General features: G+C 33.6%; 2 protein-coding genes across 2 annotated transcripts in view; both read right to left on the bottom strand.

Annotated features, from left to right (window-relative positions):
* LOC109329159 (glycine-rich cell wall structural protein 1-like) overlaps nucleotides 1-1,264 on the bottom strand; it is a 1,871-nt gene extending 607 nt beyond the window's left edge. The window contains exon 1 of the mRNA XM_019562832.1: nucleotides 285-1,264. Coding sequence (XP_019418377.1) covers nucleotides 285-1,191 — 907 coding nt within the window. The 5' untranslated portion in view covers nucleotides 1,192-1,264. The remainder of the gene's footprint in view (nucleotides 1-284) is intronic.
* LOC109329548 (transcription factor BOA-like) lies at nucleotides 12,294-16,856 on the bottom strand. The gene is made up of 6 exons (XM_019563236.1): nucleotides 16,533-16,856; nucleotides 15,714-15,790; nucleotides 14,602-14,641; nucleotides 13,676-13,811; nucleotides 12,870-12,999; nucleotides 12,294-12,717 (listed from the first exon to the last, which is right to left on the bottom strand). The coding sequence occupies exons 1-6, from the start codon at nucleotides 16,816-16,818 to the stop codon at nucleotides 12,523-12,525; spliced, it is 864 nt and encodes a 287-aa protein (XP_019418781.1). The 5' UTR covers nucleotides 16,819-16,856; the 3' UTR covers nucleotides 12,294-12,522.

Genomic DNA, 17,377 nt, shown 5'->3' on the forward strand with positions numbered 1-17,377 from the left:
TCCACCTCCTCCACCCCCTCCACCTCCTCCTCCTCCTCCAATTCCAGCTGTGCCTGCACCTGCACCATAACCACTGCCATGACCTTGACCTCCACTGCCATCTCCTCCACCACCACCTCCACCACCACCTCCACCTCCACCTCCACCTCCACCTCCTCCAGTGCCAGCTATACCTGCACCAGCACCAAAACCACTGCCTGCACCTGCGCCATAACCACTGCCATGACCTTGCCCTCCATTGCTGCTACCACCCTCACCCTCACCCCCACCTCCACCTCCACCACCTCCTCCTCCTGTTCCAGCTGTGCCTGCACCTGCACCATAGCCACTGCCATGACCTTCACCTCCACTGCCATCTCCCCCACCTCCACCACTACCTCCACCTCCACCTCCTCCGGTGCCAGCAATACCTGCACCAGCACCAAAACCACTACCTTGACCTTGACCTCCATTGACACCACCACCCTCACCACCACCGCCACCTCCACCTCCACCCACGCTGCCCATTCCTTCCCCAGCACCAAAACCACTGCCACGGCCTTGCCCTCCCTCTCTAGTACCACCTCCATTCCCACCACCTCCTCCCCTTCCACCACCACCACTGGGTCCTCCATTTCCCCCTCCTACACCAAATCCAGCGCCAAATCCACTACCTTGACCTATACCTCCATTACTCATACCACCCCCTCCTCCACCACCAGCGCCACCTCCTCCTCCAACACTTCCCATGCCTACTCCAGCCCCAAAACCACTACCATGACCATATCCTACACCACTTCCATCAATGCTTCCACCTTCTCCTCCTCCTCCTCCTCCTCCACCACCACCTCCTCCTGCACCATCTCCATTGCCTCCTACACCTGCACCATACCCCTCACCATGTCCAGAACCCCCACCAACTCCGTCATTCCCACCTCCACCCCCACCACCTCCGCCGCCTCCTCTAGCAACATCACTTCTCTTACCAGAAACTGCTGCATTGCCTTCCTCACTCTTAGAATCACCACCACCTTTTCCAGAGAAACTACCGCATCCCCTCCAACTTCTATACGAACAATAATCATCATCACCACCAAACCTCCATCGACTAGGATCAGCAAAACTGTTCCCCTGACCAATAGCATTCACAGCATAAAGAGTGTTACAAAGAATTAGTGCCAAGCACAAAAACTTAGCATTAGTAGCACCCATATAGCCTCTTTGTATGCGCAAGCAGAGTTAACTAAGTTGTACCCTACTCTTGACTTTCTCTGTTGTAATTAATGGTTGCTTTATATAGAGACTCACAACCACTAAAACCCATAAGTATATACTAATAATACTATAATTTGGGGTTGGGATCCTCTTTTATAAGATACAATTATGGGGTACAGAGGATCCGTCCATACAATACTACAAAAATAAGAAAAAAAATAATATGATAAAACATTTTTATCATTCCAAATATAATGGAATAATACTTTTATTTTTAAAAATATAATAAAAACAAATATTTGTCCTCATTATTAGAAAAATGGTAACTAGGGAGAGTATAGTTACATGGCTTCTGTCCAACTATCTATGGTCACAAATCATGAATGTCTCATATAGGGATGGCAAAACGACCGCCCAGCCCGTTTAGCCCGTGCCTGTAAATGCCCGCAAAAATTTAAATGGGTGTCGGTATGCCCGCATTGGTTAACAGACAAAATTCAGTGCCCTATCCGTTTTAAAACGGGCTAGCCGGCGGCCTGCGGGCATGGGCCGCCCGTATGCCCAACAGAAATGCTCACAAACTTAGCGGGGAAAACAGGTAAATAAGCAAATTTTGTATGTCTTGCCCGCAAAAAAAAGCGGGCTATAAGGGCGCGCCTGCGGGCAATGCCTGTTTTTCCATCTCTAGTGACATAAGATTATATCTTTCAAGCAAAAACAACTATAACATTCATATATTGGTATCCAATACTTATTCCATATTGACATTCTATCAAAATTATTATTTTGAAAATAAATAATTTATTAATTCTATACTTTTTGGGTTGTTTCTCATACTCTTAAAATGTCTTCTCAATATAGACATCCAAACTATCATTCAATAACATTTTAAAAGAGAAAAAAATACAATTAAGAGAAAAACATAATATTCAATCTAATAAATAGACTTGTAGCAAAAGAAAAAAGACAGAATATATACATTGCATAGGGAATGAATAGGAAATGTATATGCATAATGTACTCATCAATTAAACAAGATTGACATTGTTCTTATCGTCGGTACTAAGTAATAATTTCTTGTGACAATATGAATTTTATTTTATATTTAGTGATGTCTAAGAAATATTTTGTTTATTTGGAAATTCATAACACTTGTTATATTTTATGGATTTTATGTGCATATTTTATATTTGTATCTAAGCATATTGTATCTTCCATTTTCAAGATATTTTGTATTGATGTATCAGATATGTATTGTATTTGATACTCGTATCAATATCAATACTTCATAGTTCTGTTTTTTCACCTAATATCACGTAATTGATTCAATTTATGGACCGCATCATTTGATAGCCGCAATATTGTGGTTGTAGTGATTATCGTAGCTGCATCATATTGCAGTTGCAGTATGACACTAAATCATACAATAATGCAGCCACAACACAATCATGTCAGACCATACTTTGGTCGCATCAAACCACATTTGTGCAACATTGAATTCAAAAATACTTTTAATCACATACAAATCACATTGCAAGTGTCATAATGTATATGACAATAGTAGCAATAAACATAATCACAATGACACACTACAACTCATTATTATAACCTGTTTTTGTAATAAAAAAGTCTGTAAAAAATTGATCAACCTCATAAAAATAGATACTAGGAACCAGTAATGCTTAACGATGAGCAAGAGAATTGAACATTCAATTCAAGAAGGGTCCAACTATTTTCTTGCTTGGTCAACCTTGGCCGACAGAAAATACAACTTTAGCCAAATCACAAATTAATTAATTTATCACTATTCCTAAACCATAACTCCATATGATTGTTATCATGTTGATTTTGGATATAATTAATGGAGTTAAATAGCATTATAGTATATATAATTACATGTAGTGGAGTTGGTGATATATAGGATCTTCTCCAAACATCAAAAGCCGAAGAAAGATTGAAAAAGTGCTTCTAATTCTAAATCAAATATGTGCACTCACTTATTGCTAATTATTGACACATTGATATATGTTCATTCATTAGGAATAAGTAGTACTCACAATAAAACGAACCAACTCGGTATTCGTTCGAAACTCGATTCGTTATTTAGTTTGATAACCTTGGTTCATGCCCCAAATGAGCTGAACTTGAGCTAGAAATTGAGCTCGTTAAATAAACAAACCGAACTTGAGTTGGATATAGTTCGACTCGTTAGGTTGATGAGCTAGCTCGATATATATTTATTTATTTATATATAATATTTATATAAACTAATTTTTATGTTTATTATGACTTATACATTATTTTTTATATAAATATAATCTTTTGAAGAATTTTTCAAATTTTAATTAATTATTTGAGTTGTCCAAATGAACCATTCGAACTGAAACGACCAGTTCGCGAACTTTAACCGAGCCGAATTCGTGCTAAAAAAATAACTCGTATCGAACTCGAGTCGAGTTTTGAGCTGAGCCAATCCTTATCGAGCTGAACTTAGCTGAACTCTAGTTCGACTCGTTTCCAGCTCAAGGAATAAGTATTCTCTCCGATACTAGATGAGCAAATGTTGTATAAATTAATAGCAAAGTTGTGATAATTAGATACTTTTATTTATATTGATATGAATTTTTTATTCTTGAAAGTAAAGTAAAAGAAAAACACACCTCTCCCATACAACACATGAGAGATTCTTTATTCATTAATTAGTTGCTGTCATATAAGCAAAGTGAACGCAAAAGCAGCCATGTGAGAAATGAAAACTATATTGAGTTTGGTTAGTGATATTTATTCATTATGGTGTGTTTGTTTGATTTGGTAGTGGCTTATAGCTTGAAGTGTATGCCTGCCAAAGAACAAGCATAGATCCACTTGCACCACTCCTAAAATTACATAATTGACACATAAAAATAAATATAAGACAGCTTGGCTTAAGTTAATTGGATGCTATTCTAACGAAGAGCACTAAAAAAGTTCACTACTTTTTTCCTTAGTTTAATACTGAAGATATGATGATACTAAATATATTTTGCTCATTTACATTTGTATATATGATTCTTATATTCCAACTTTGTGTATTACATTTTTAGGTTTGAATATCATATATGACAATACTAATTATCACACCGACATTGAGAATATAAATTTCACTACCTATTTTTTTAGTTTTCAAAACATATAAATCATGTTTTTTCTGTAAATAACCTATCCACTTACGTACATTTATTTTCTCCAAATTTTACTAAATAGATATAATAAAAATACCATGTGGTTCCCATTGATACAAGTATGAGTATAATCCTTAATAATTCCCTCTTTTAATATGTATTCATAACTTATACTAAGTACTTTTTCTAAGCATAGGACTCACCTAGACCTAGTGCGTTAGGTATAGATATTTCTGGTGAGACTCCAGATTTTCCTTAATTGAATTTGAGAAGAAACTGGACTATGAGGGGAAATGAATGGAAAACTAAAATAACATTTTTTTTCTTATGTATTAGCAGGATTGAACCCTCTCTTCTCCTTATATATCTCTAAAATTTACAAACTACAACTAAGAAAATCGACCGAGCCTTATGATGTGTACTTCTACTTTCCTGTCATGTTTCTTGCTATAGTGGTTGACTGCTTGAAATACATCAATGTATGTAATGATGTAAAATAATAATCTATTCTAAACAAAAAAGAAAGTCAATCATTTTCAAGTTAAAGAATTTAAGTTAAATATTGTAATTAGATTTTAAGAGACCCTTAGTGCTTTCTTGATCTGGAAAGATTATTGAAGTCTTAAGAGTATATATGGTTGTTATGTGTCTCAAGATAATTGCTTGTTTGATCGCAATCTTCTTTTTTATGATTTCAGAGTTCGTTTACTATTTGTCACGTTATACAAAGCTGGAAGAGTACTATAATATATCATGCAATGAAGGGCACGTTTCTTTAATTTGAGGAGATTAATTAAATTAAGAACAATTACCTATAGAACTTTCTATGTTAAAGATTTTTGAAATTGTCCAAAATCTTCGCAATATCTTACTTATTATGGTATAGGAGATCGTGATTCTTTCTAATTCGTGTCTTCTAACAATAAACAAATCAATTTTATTTATATCTAAGATATAAGAAAATGTTATGTATTCGGCGGAGTTCAACTACTCCCACTACTACTGATCAATCAATTCCACTATAAAATTTCTTCCACATGTAAGTCATATTTATACTTAACCACTTAAGCATTTTTTTCAATAAAAACCACTTAAGCTTTTATAATAATCCCAAAGTGGAGTACAGTCTCAAAGTGCTTAGCTATACATAGATGTATGTTGATGCGGTACATCATTGTTGAATACAGGCTAATATTTTTCTTTATATATTAGTATAATTGTCGCTTTTATAGATAATTTTAATTGAATTTTGGGGTTCAAAGTCATGAAAACTTTTGAATCATGAAAATGGCCACCATTACTCTCCATCCAATAAAATAGGAATCGCAATCCTGTCTAATACTAAGAGTGAAGTCGTTAATTTTACTCTTGATTTTAATGAAAAAATATCACATCATTACATTTAGCGAGTAAAAGTATCACATTACATTGTTTTTTATAGTTAGTGAAAGAGAAAAATGTATACACTAATATTATTTATCATATATTTCTGATTATCATTGACTCTTTAAATAATATTTCAAATGAATTATGAATGATATAATAATTATGTATAAATTTTTATACTAATAATACATATATATTGCACTCTTAGTTGAATACATTAATGATAATTAATAGAGCTAACAGGTAAATATGAAAAAGACTCCCTCAAATTTATAGCTTTTATTGCTTTGTGATTATTCATAGGTATTGTTCTTAAAATGCATTGTTTAGATTTTTTATAACCATTTCATTAAAAAATGCAAAAAATAGAAGAAAAAAATATAACTTCTCAACATGTCATTGAAAAAAATAATATTGAAATGAATTGTCCGTATGATAACCACTATAGTGCAAAAGATTATGAAATACCTCATTGATGAAGAATAACAAAGAAAGGTTATTTATATATACAATGAAAACGAAAATTAAATTGGTACTAACTAAGCTAAAACAATAAAACAACCAAAACAGAAAAAGCTCTACTATGCAAAAGAAACTTAAAACAATAGCATAGGCCAATGCAGAGAATGAATTATGGATCAATAGCCCCCTTCAAGCTGGAGTATATATTGATGACTCCAAGCTTGGATAATAGGTAGTGGAAAGGTTGGGGATCAAGATGCTTAGTTAGGATGTCAGCATATTGTTCCTTCGAAGGAATTGGTAGAAGCTAAAACAGTTTTTGTTGAAGTTTTTCACGAACAATGTGACAGTCAATTTCAATGTGTTTAGTCCTTTCATGGAAGACATTGTTGTTGGCTATGTGGCAAGTAGAAGCGTTATCACGGAAAAGGAGAGCATGAGTAGTATGAGGTAGAAGAAATGACTCAATCAAGTAAGTGACCCATTGAAGTTCACAAGAGGTGGTTGCAAGTGCCTTACACTCAGCTTCTGAAGAGGATCTGGTCACTATTTGTTGCATCTTGGATTTCCAAGATATCAAGGAGTTGTCTAAGAATACACAATAGCCTGTAATGGATTTCCTTGTGTCCATGCAGGCTGTCCAATTTGAATCAGAGAAGGCCTTGAATTGAAGTGTTGAAGAAGATGGATAGAAGAGACCTTGTCCAGGAGAGGATTTTATATATTTCAAAATCCTTGTTAAAGCTTTATAGTGAGTGTGAGTTGGAGAAGACATGAACTGACTCAGTTGCTGGACAACATAACTAAGAGCATGTCTTGTGTTTGTGAGATAAAGTAGCCTACCAATAAGCCTTCTATAGAGAGCAACATCTGGGTAAGGGTCACCATCTGCTTGATGGAGCTAGGAAGTTCTGACCATAGGAGTGATGGAAGGCTTTGAGGCAAGGAAACTAGTGTTTGAAAGAATGTCTAAGGCATACTTCCTTTAAGAAAGAGTAATGCCTACTTGGGATATGGCAATTTCCAAGGCAAGAAAATACTTGAGAGGACCAAGGTCTTTAATCTTGAATAGGACATTAAGATGATTTTTGACAAACAAAATTTCAAGCTTATCAATCTCTGCAAGAATCAGATCATCAACATATATGAGTAAAATTGTAATTTGAGCAGCATGGTGTTTAGTGAAAAAGGAGTGAACATGTCGGGATTGTGTGTATCCCAAGGTAAGGAGGGTAGGAGATAGTTTGGTGTACCATTGTCTACCAACTTGTTTCAATCCATAAATGGATTTTTGTATGTGGCAGGCTTGGTTTGGTTGATGGCTAACAACACCAAGAGGGATGTGCATATAAACTTCTTCATGGAGATCTCCATGTAAGAATACATTGTTAATATCCAATTGATGAAGATATCAATTTTGGCAAGATGTTATAGCTAAGAGAAGCATAATAATGGTGAGTTTTACTATAGGATAAAAGTCTCAAAATAATCAATGCCCTCAGTTTGTGTGTAGCCCTTGGCTACAAGCCTGACTTTGTATTTTTCAATGCTGCCATCTGATTTATATTTGATCTTATAAACTCATTTGGCTCCTATAGTTGTTTTTCCAGGTGGGAGGTACACTATGGACCAAGTTTGGTTTAGTTCTAAGGCATTCATCTCATCTTGCATAGCTGTCATCCAATGTTGAGATTTGACAGCTTTGTTATATGTCTTTGGTTCAGTGTGAATGGTTATTGACAGGGTATGGTTGAGATGAGTAGGGGAAAAGGATTGGTAGGACAAAACAAAGGATAATGGGTGGTTGATGGCTGTTGTTATAGTTGGTGATGTATTATGTTGGATATCACAATGGAAATCCTTGAGATAAGTAGGAGGTTGTCTCTGTCTAGTGGATCTTCTTGGGGGAGTGGTTGAGCCTAAAGGAGGAATAGTTGTAGATGTGGGATGATGGTGAGAAGTATCAGTGTTTAGATCTGGGTTAAGCTGTTGGGAATTGGTGTTAGGTTTGGGCATCAAACTGTCATCATATAATAGAAATTCCGGTCTAGAGGTGGTGTCATTGGTTAGGTGTGTGTTAGAGCCATTTAGGTGGGCATAGGAAATATATGCTCATGAAAAATAACATTTCTTGAAAGGAAATTTGTCTGGATTGTAAGTCAAGTAACAGATAACCTTTTGTGCCAAATTGATATCCTAGGAATACACAATTCTTGACCCTTAAGTCAAGTTTGTGTCTATTTTGGCTAATGGTACAAGCAAAGCAGAGGATACCAGAAACCCTTAAATTCTCTAAAGATGGTTCCTTGTTGTTTAACAGGGCAAAGAGTGATTTGTATTTAAGAATCCTGCTAGGGAGCCTATTTATAAGATTTGTGGCATGTTTAATATCATAGCTCCAATAGGATTTAGGAAGATGGGATTGAAAAGGTAAGGACCTTGTGACATTCAAGAGATGTATATATTTTCTTTCCACAACAAAATTTTGTTGAGGTGTGACCACACAACTGCTCTGATGTATGATACCAAGGCTTTGATAGTAGGAATTCATAGAGAATTCTAGGCCATTGTCACTTCTAATGACCCTAATGACTTTGTCAAACAACAAAGTTTTTGACTAAAAGCCTAGTTTCATCCTTGGATTCCATTAGATAAATCCAGGTGTGTCTACTGTATTCATCAATAATAGTAAGAAAATATTTGTGACCATGGATAGATAGGGTAGAAATAGGACCCCCAAATAGTCATGTGTATTGTATCAAAGGAAATTTGCTTTTATACTTACCCTTTGGAAATGGCAGTCTTGCAAGCTTACCAGAAAAGGATTGGTAGGACAAAACAAAGGATAATGGGTGGTTGATGGCTGTTGTTATAGTTGGTGATGTATTATGTTGGATATCACAATGGAAATCCTTGAGATAAGTAGGAGGTTGTCTCTGTCTAGTGGATCTTCTTGGGGGAGTGGTTGAGCCTAAAGGAGGAATAGTTGTAGATGTGGGATGATGGTGAGAAGTATCAGTGTTTAGATCTGGGTTAAGCTGTTGGGAATTGGTGTTAGGTTTGGGCATCAAACTGTCATCATATAATAGAAATTCCGGTCTAGAGGTGGTGTCATTGGTTAGGTGTGTGTTAGAGCCATTTAGGTGGGCATAGGAAATATATGCTCATGAAAAATAACATTTCTTGAAAGGAAATTTGTCTGGATTGTAAGTCAAGTAACAGATAACCTTTTGTGCCAAATTGATATCCTAGGAATACACAATTCTTGACCCTTAAGTCAAGTTTGTGTCTATTTTGGCTAATGGTACAAGCAAAGCAGAGGATACCAGAAACCCTTAAATTCTCTAAAGATGGTTCCTTGTTGTTTAACAGGGCAAAGAGTGATTTGTATTTAAGAATCCTGCTAGGGAGCCTATTTATAAGATTTGTGGCATGTTTAATATCATAGCTCCAATAGGATTTAGGAAGATGGGATTGAAAAGGTAAGGACCTTGTGACATTCAAGAGATGTATATATTTTCTTTCCACAACAAAATTTTGTTGAGGTGTGACCACACAACTGCTCTGATGTATGATACCAAGGCTTTGATAGTAGGAATTCATAGAGAATTCTAGGCCATTGTCACTTCTAATGACCCTAATGACTTTGTCAAACAACAAAGTTTTTGACTAAAAGCCTAGTTTCATCCTTGGATTCCATTAGATAAATCCAGGTGTGTCTACTGTATTCATCAATAATAGTAAGAAAATATTTGTGACCATGGATAGATAGGGTAGAAATAGGACCCCCAAATAGTCATGTGTATTGTATCAAAGGAAATTTGCTTTTATACTTACCCTTTGGAAATGGCAGTCTTGCAAGCTTACCAATGTGGCAGAATTCACATATATTTGCAGAATCAAAATGTATATAAGGTAAGTTCTTACTGATAGTGTGTAAGACATTGTTAGAAGGATGACCTAGCCTAGAGTGCCACAAATCAAAAGAAGAATTAACATGAACATTATCAGTGATATTATGAATGAAATATTGAAAAAAACTAAGTGGTCTTGAAGGTGTCTTGATCACATATAGGCCTCTTAATGCTTCAACATGTCCAATCATCTTTAAGGTAGTCATATCCTGAATAAGGCAATGAGAGTTGTCAAAAATTAATCTGCAATGTAATAAGATGGTGAGTTTGTGAATTGAAATCAAATTGAAGTGGAATTCAGGTATATGCAGCACAAGAGAAAAAATAATGTTTCCATAATGTTTAGCTATGATCATTGATCCATTAGGTAATTTTATAAGGATGGGTCTAATGGCATGATAGGTATCAAAGCTGGATAGGAAAGGACTTACATGGTCAGTGGCTCTTGTATCAAGGATCCACTAACTAAGTTTACCTGACTGGTGAGCAGAATCCTCTTGGTTGAATTGAACACCATTTTCTGGATTGCTAATCTGATTGATGTTGTAGTTTGAAGGTTTCACCTCAGCTTGATGAAAAAGACTAGTAGGTTGAGCATACTGCTCTGGATTTAATTGTAGGCAAGGTTTCTTGGATTTGTCTATATGATCCTGATCTATTATTTGTTTGGTTTCTGTAATGGTTTTTGCAGCTCCAACTGTTGATATGGACTTGTTGTAGTTAGGTGGATATTCATGCTTGTGATAACAAGTTTCTATAGTGTGATCTTCCTTTCCACAATAAGTACAGATTCTAACTGAATTGCTTTTGCAATTATCAGATCTTCCTCCAATTCTCCATCTTCCTCTGCTATTTGAGGAACTGTTTATGCCAAAAGAGGACTTCGAAGGCTAGTCTCTGTCCCTAGAGCTAAAAAGGGTTCTTAACTCAGGAAGATTTGGTCCATCTAGCTGAGTTTCAGCTTGAGCAACTAAAGAGAAGACTTTGTTGATGGAGGGTAATGGTTTCATAAGGAGAATCTGGGATTTGGTGGTTTGATATTGATCATTCAAGCCCTTCAGGAAGCAAATCACATACTCAGATTCTTTGTGATTCTTGATGCTCTTGAAGAGGTTACATCTGCATTGTATGTCACAAGTGTAGGTAGGTGTAAACCTCAAGGATTCCAATTCCTCCCACCCAAAAGGTCTTTAAAAATAGGTTGAAACATCTCTATCTCCCTGTTTAATTGAGTGAACCTCTTGTAGTAAATCAGACATCTTGGAATAGTCCCCCATTTAGAAAACTTGTCTCTCAAATCTTGCCATAAGTCTTGAGCACTATCTATATACACTATACTTTGAGCAATTTGGGAGATGAGGGATCTGGTGACCCAATAAACAACAATGTTGTTGCACCTCTCCCATATATCATATCTAGCCTTAATGATATTTGGCTTTGTGATAGAGTCATCCACGAATTTGTACTTGTTCTTGGATGACAATACACTTTTCATGGACCTACTCCATGAATGGTAATTGGCACCTTCTAAGGATGGTGAAACAAAAATAGCACCCAGATTCTCTCCATGGTGTAGGTAGTATGAGTTTAAGGGGTTCTGAGAATCAATGACAATGAAGTAAGGAAAGGGTTGGTCCCAGATTCATCAAAATCTGAAGCTATCATTTGAAGATGAGCAGAGAAAGAAAAGAAGCAGAAAATGGTATATTTTTTAGAGAAGAAAAGAAAAGTAGGGTCTACTTCCTCACGAAGCAATAAAAAATGTTGTGAAGATGATTGAAAAGAAGGAGGAGGGGCTTCTTCGAATTGATGATTTCTTGAAACTAGAAAGACACAATTCGTTTCTCATTGATGAAGAATAGCCAAAGAAAGACTATTTATATATACAATGAAAATAAAAACTAAATTGGTTGAAAAACTAACTAAGCTAAAACAGGAAACTAACTAATTGAAGAGACAAAAAAGGAAAGAAGTAAAACAACCAAAACAGAAAAAGCTCTATTGTGCAAAAGAAACTTAAAACAGTAGCATAGCCAATGAAGAGAATGTTATGGATCAAAACACTACGTAAACATAATAGTCCTCCATAAAGAAATCATAGTAAAAAAAAAGGCGAATAGGAAAATATAATAATAGCTTATGCAGTAAACCATAAATAGAAGTACAATAACGCTGGAGTCATGAAGGTATCTAACCAAGTTCCAAAGAACTTTGGATAAAATACATGAATTATTGCAATTATTTATTATAATTACATATAATAGTAATTACTCTTATGTTCCTAGTTTACTCTCTACTTCTTGTGCATATAATGAATATAGAACTAGGAAACTAGCATTAGTTTTCCAACTTCATCCAACATCATGCACCAAAGCTTGTTGTTATTAAAAATTAGGTGCATGATTTTAATTGAGCTTAAGTTTAAGCTCAAGAGAGACATCATTTGCATCTGGCCTTGGCTCTTGATCATTCAAGCCTTGTCTTGAACCTAATGATAGGGACAGCATATCTTCATCTTTTTGCTCTCCCAATCTTTGATGGTAGCTTTTGTAAGCAGCTGCAGCCCCTAGTGACTCCATTCCAGGAGGATTTTTAGTCTCCTGGAAAAAAACAAAACAAAAATTGTGGGAAAATACAACCGATGCAACCGTAATTGCGAGACTCTCAGAAACACAATATTACAATTGTAATTGCGATTATGGAATGCAATTTATAACAAACATTGAAGTGAATGAGATATTAAGAAGCTTACTTGGACACTCTGGCTTCCAAGAAGATCCTTGAAGACAATGTAGGTGTGCTTCTTCTGTTCATCTCCTTTACAAATAACCATTGACTCAGTTCCTTTATTTCCATAGTAACATTTCAGCTCATGATGATTCCTGGCATATGACATGGAATAAACGTGATCAATTGCTTGTAAGTTTGTAATATATACGTCAAACTTAATTTTTATTTTACTGCCATATTTTTATTTTATTTTCAAGCCCATATGTTTGGGTGTGAATATAGTCCAGGTTCTTTAAATGTCAGGCCCATATGAGACATTTATTACATTCACACTATTTTTACCAAAGCAATAACACAAATGTTCACTAAAAATAAAAGATTTAAATATGTTAATTCATACTCAATTGGAAAAGAGATATTTTATCTTAAATTATATCTCATATAAAATATATTATATCAAGTGAATGATAATAAAACAAAATCAATAATAATAAATATTTAAATTTTTTAATCGATATAATATATTTTTAAGCCTAAGACAACATATGGAATATGTTCCAAAACAACAAATCTCTCACTATATATAATATTAAGATAGTGCTTACTACATAATTATATATGTTAAATGTGAAATAAAAAAATCAAACTAAACTATGACGCTGACTTTTCACCAATTTATTTTTATTCTTTTGATGTCCAAGTGTACCTACATCTTTTACTATTTAAAAAATATTTATAAAATATAATACCCCAAAATATAAAATTCAAAAAATTATGTGTAGCATAAAAATAGATAGATGATAAAAAAATAAAAAAAATTAAACATACCCTTGAGCTTGGATGAGAGCAAGCTCTTCTGCATAATGATCAGTTCCACGGCTCCATTGGTGAATATTCTGATGGCTATAATTTGATTCAAGGGTTGATCTTGGAACGAAATGTGGTGTCATAAAATTCTTCTTTGCTGTTGGTAGAAATATATTTTTATTATATATATAGTTAAGATTCTATTAAGGAAACATATATGAGTAAAATTTTCGAACATTTCATTTTTACTTCATTTCTTTTGAAAACTCAACTCATAAATAAAAATTCTAATGTTTTTAAGCTATATAATTTCTTTGGAAATATTCTTCTTCAGTTGGTCAGGGAACTGATGATGAAACATGAGTAGCAGTCAAACACTATCTGTTATTTTTCTGGGAACAAAATCTGGAAGAATATATGACGTCACTTTATTTTTTTCGGGCACGGGAAAAGGGAATCAACCAGTTAAGGTGACGTCCGCTATATCTTGTTGGTTCCTTTATTTTCTTCATACATCATGAATGTTTCAGATACAGTTTCCTCTACTGTCCCAAACAAAATGTCTAATGTCATCTACCCCTACCATTTTCCTCCATTTATAAGATCCATATTAATGTCTTTCAATATATATTAAAATTGTTTTGTGAAGGACCTGTTAGTATTGTATATCTTTAAAAAAAAATTATTTTTTTCAGGTTAACAAACCACTATATATTACATTTATTAGTGTTTTAAATTATGTTGGGTAATTGTACCACAATATTAAGGCTTTGGGAGTATTTATGGTAGTATTAAAATCACAATTGTTGCATTTTCCCATAATTTTTTCACAATTATGATGTACAGTGTAACTGTAATTGTAATTTAAAATAATGATATATATATATATAAGTATTATATATATTATATAACAATTTACAAGTAACTGAAGTACAGTACAGTTATACCTTGACTCATCTGCTGCTCTTGCTTCATATTCCTGTACATCTGTTCACGAGGAAGTTCAAACTTAAAACTGGCTACCAATTATGATAGAATTTTAAAATGCATTTATTTATTCTTGAAGAAAAATGTTTTTTTTTTCATGAAATTAAAAAAGTGTAACAAGTGAACTGGTAATATGTTTATTCTTGTTTACTATTACCTATGATCTTAAGTGTGTAGGACATGTATGAAAAAATGTAATTACTATATCATATTATTGTATTAAATTTATGCAATATTTTTAAATTTATCACTTATCTCTCTAGAATAATAATTCATTTATTTTCACTCATTATCTATCTTAACTAAATAAGAGTAGAGTCATGCTCTCTTCACCCCTTTATATGTGTTGTTTTTTTCAAAAAATAATTATTTTATCAATTATACCTAATACCCTTATTATTGTGGAGATAGAAAAAATAATATCACAAAAAAATAAATTGAGGAATTGAGAAAAAATATAATAGAAAAATGATAATAATTTTGTTCAAAAAATTATTTGAGTAAAAGTAGTTATTAATGTTGTTTTGAAAAGCAAAATTTTTTTTAAAAAAGGGGATGTTAAATAAAGAAAGTTTTTTTTTGAAAATTATGAATTTAAAACTCTAAGAATAAGTAAGTGAATCTAACTTTTTAATCTAAACTTATTTTTATTATTTTCCTTAACAAATATCATCAGTACACTCATTAACAATACTCCTCCTAAAAAGAAACATAAAAATAACTTATATATAATATAAAATAAACATTAAAAAAATTGAATTCCACTCGAACTATTAAATTGTTGCCATTACTTGCATTTATCGTAATAGAGGATAATAATTGCTTAAAAAATGTAACCACATTAATGTGGATGTGAAGCTACTTGTAAGAGAGTCAACTAGGAAGTTTGATGATTTTTAAAATCATTTTATATAAATAATTTAAAATCCTTAATGCACTTATTATGGTTATTGATAGTGTGGGCCTCATTCAAAACTTAATTAATGGCATAATCCTAAAATGGAGGAAGAAGCTGCAAAATATAAGAATTTCTGTTTTTTCCATCCCTTTGTTATGGAAAAGAGACTGTTACCTGAAGGTGGCTTTTAATGTGAGATATAGTAAGCCAGTTCACATTCATTAGCTGCAAAATCATCTTTGGTGTGGCCCCTGTAAATCCAAATCCATATATATATCAACAATATTAAAAATGTTCATGAATCTGCACCCAAGTTAAAAAATTAATTTAGATTTATTTTGATCAATTTTTGTTACAGTCATTACAGTCAATGAATACGAGCATTGATAATGTTAATTTGAGTAATGGTTTCGTTAATCTTTAAGCTTTGAAACAACAATATTTTGAAACAAATGCACATCAATGGAACAAATTAAGGTAGCCCTTATATTTCATAATAACATATTTTCTTATAAATAAAATGAACAAAACCTATTAAAAATTAAGGTGACCAAAAGGTTAAGCGTTTAATTTATGTATACGACATTTGTTAGAAGGGATAGTCACACACTCTAAAAGGTATTAGTTTCTTAGCTAAAAATGTAAGAGAAATACTCATTAATAGTACCCAAAAAATAATCAAACAAAAGCTAATTGTTCTGTTATAAAATTAAATATCCCCTTTTAATTTCCTAAATTATTGCCCTAAAGTTACCATTTCCGTGAAAATTAAAGTATTTGTTACACATGAAAAAACAACCATAAATCATATATCCCATCCGATATAATTGACTATATGTATTAAACAATGTCATAATACTTTATAGTATTTAGTGGCAAAACATTGATATATAAGTAACTGAAATTTGACCACTAAATGGAAGCTACAGGTGAAGGGAAAATTAATGAATCCAAGCAATGTTCATAAGTTTAAATTTGAAAGAATTTAATTACTGTCTTCTCCTCCAAGATTTTGAACTGCATGAACGAAACAACGGTGTAGTTCTGGGGTCCAACGAACACGAGGCAACTTTGATCGATTATAAACCCTAACCATTGGAGTTTTTAACTCTGGAAGCTGTTTTTGAGAACCAATACGCCTTTTTCTGCCTCTCACTTCAGATGATTTTGAAGGGTTGATGTTGTTAACAACACTGCCCAAAGGAGAAAGAGAAGAAGAAGAGGAAGACATGGTTTGAGTTTGTTTCACTTTGAGAGAGTTCTTAGTTTCAGCATTCATTGTTGAGTTTTGTTTTTTTTACTCTAGAGGTGAGTTAAAGAAAAGGAACAAGGTGGTCTATGCGGAAATGAATGAGAGAGAGGGAATAAGTACTAAGCAAAACTCTGAGGTGTTTTTGTCTCTTAGTGAAGCTTATGTGGTAACTCTATCCAGAAATATAGATTTATTGTCCTAAATAATGTCTCAATATTCTGACTCGAACCAATATTAATAAAGCAAAAATAACAATAATAATTAATATTTAAAGTTTACAATCAACATGATATATTTTCGTTAGTTCGGGACAATGTATGAAACAAAATCTGATACAACAAATTTATATTTCTCTATTTGGACCTGTTTAGTCGTTCAAAGTTTTGATGGAAAAAAGGAAAATTTGAGACACAGAAAATGAGAGACTCAGAAACCATAGTTTTGTTCAAAAATGTGTTCATGATTGGGTGAAAATGAAAGTTTAAAAGACCGTTCCATCAGAGAGATGTTGTTCTCTTCGTGATATTATTTTCTTTAGACATTCCTTGGGTCTTTTCCTGACATTCTTTGTCTCGTAAGGAAAAGA

The sequence above is a fragment of the Lupinus angustifolius genome, chromosome LG16 (assembly GCF_001865875.1).
Source record: "Lupinus angustifolius cultivar Tanjil chromosome LG16, LupAngTanjil_v1.0, whole genome shotgun sequence".
Taxonomy (NCBI): Eukaryota; Viridiplantae; Streptophyta; class Magnoliopsida; order Fabales; family Fabaceae; genus Lupinus; species Lupinus angustifolius.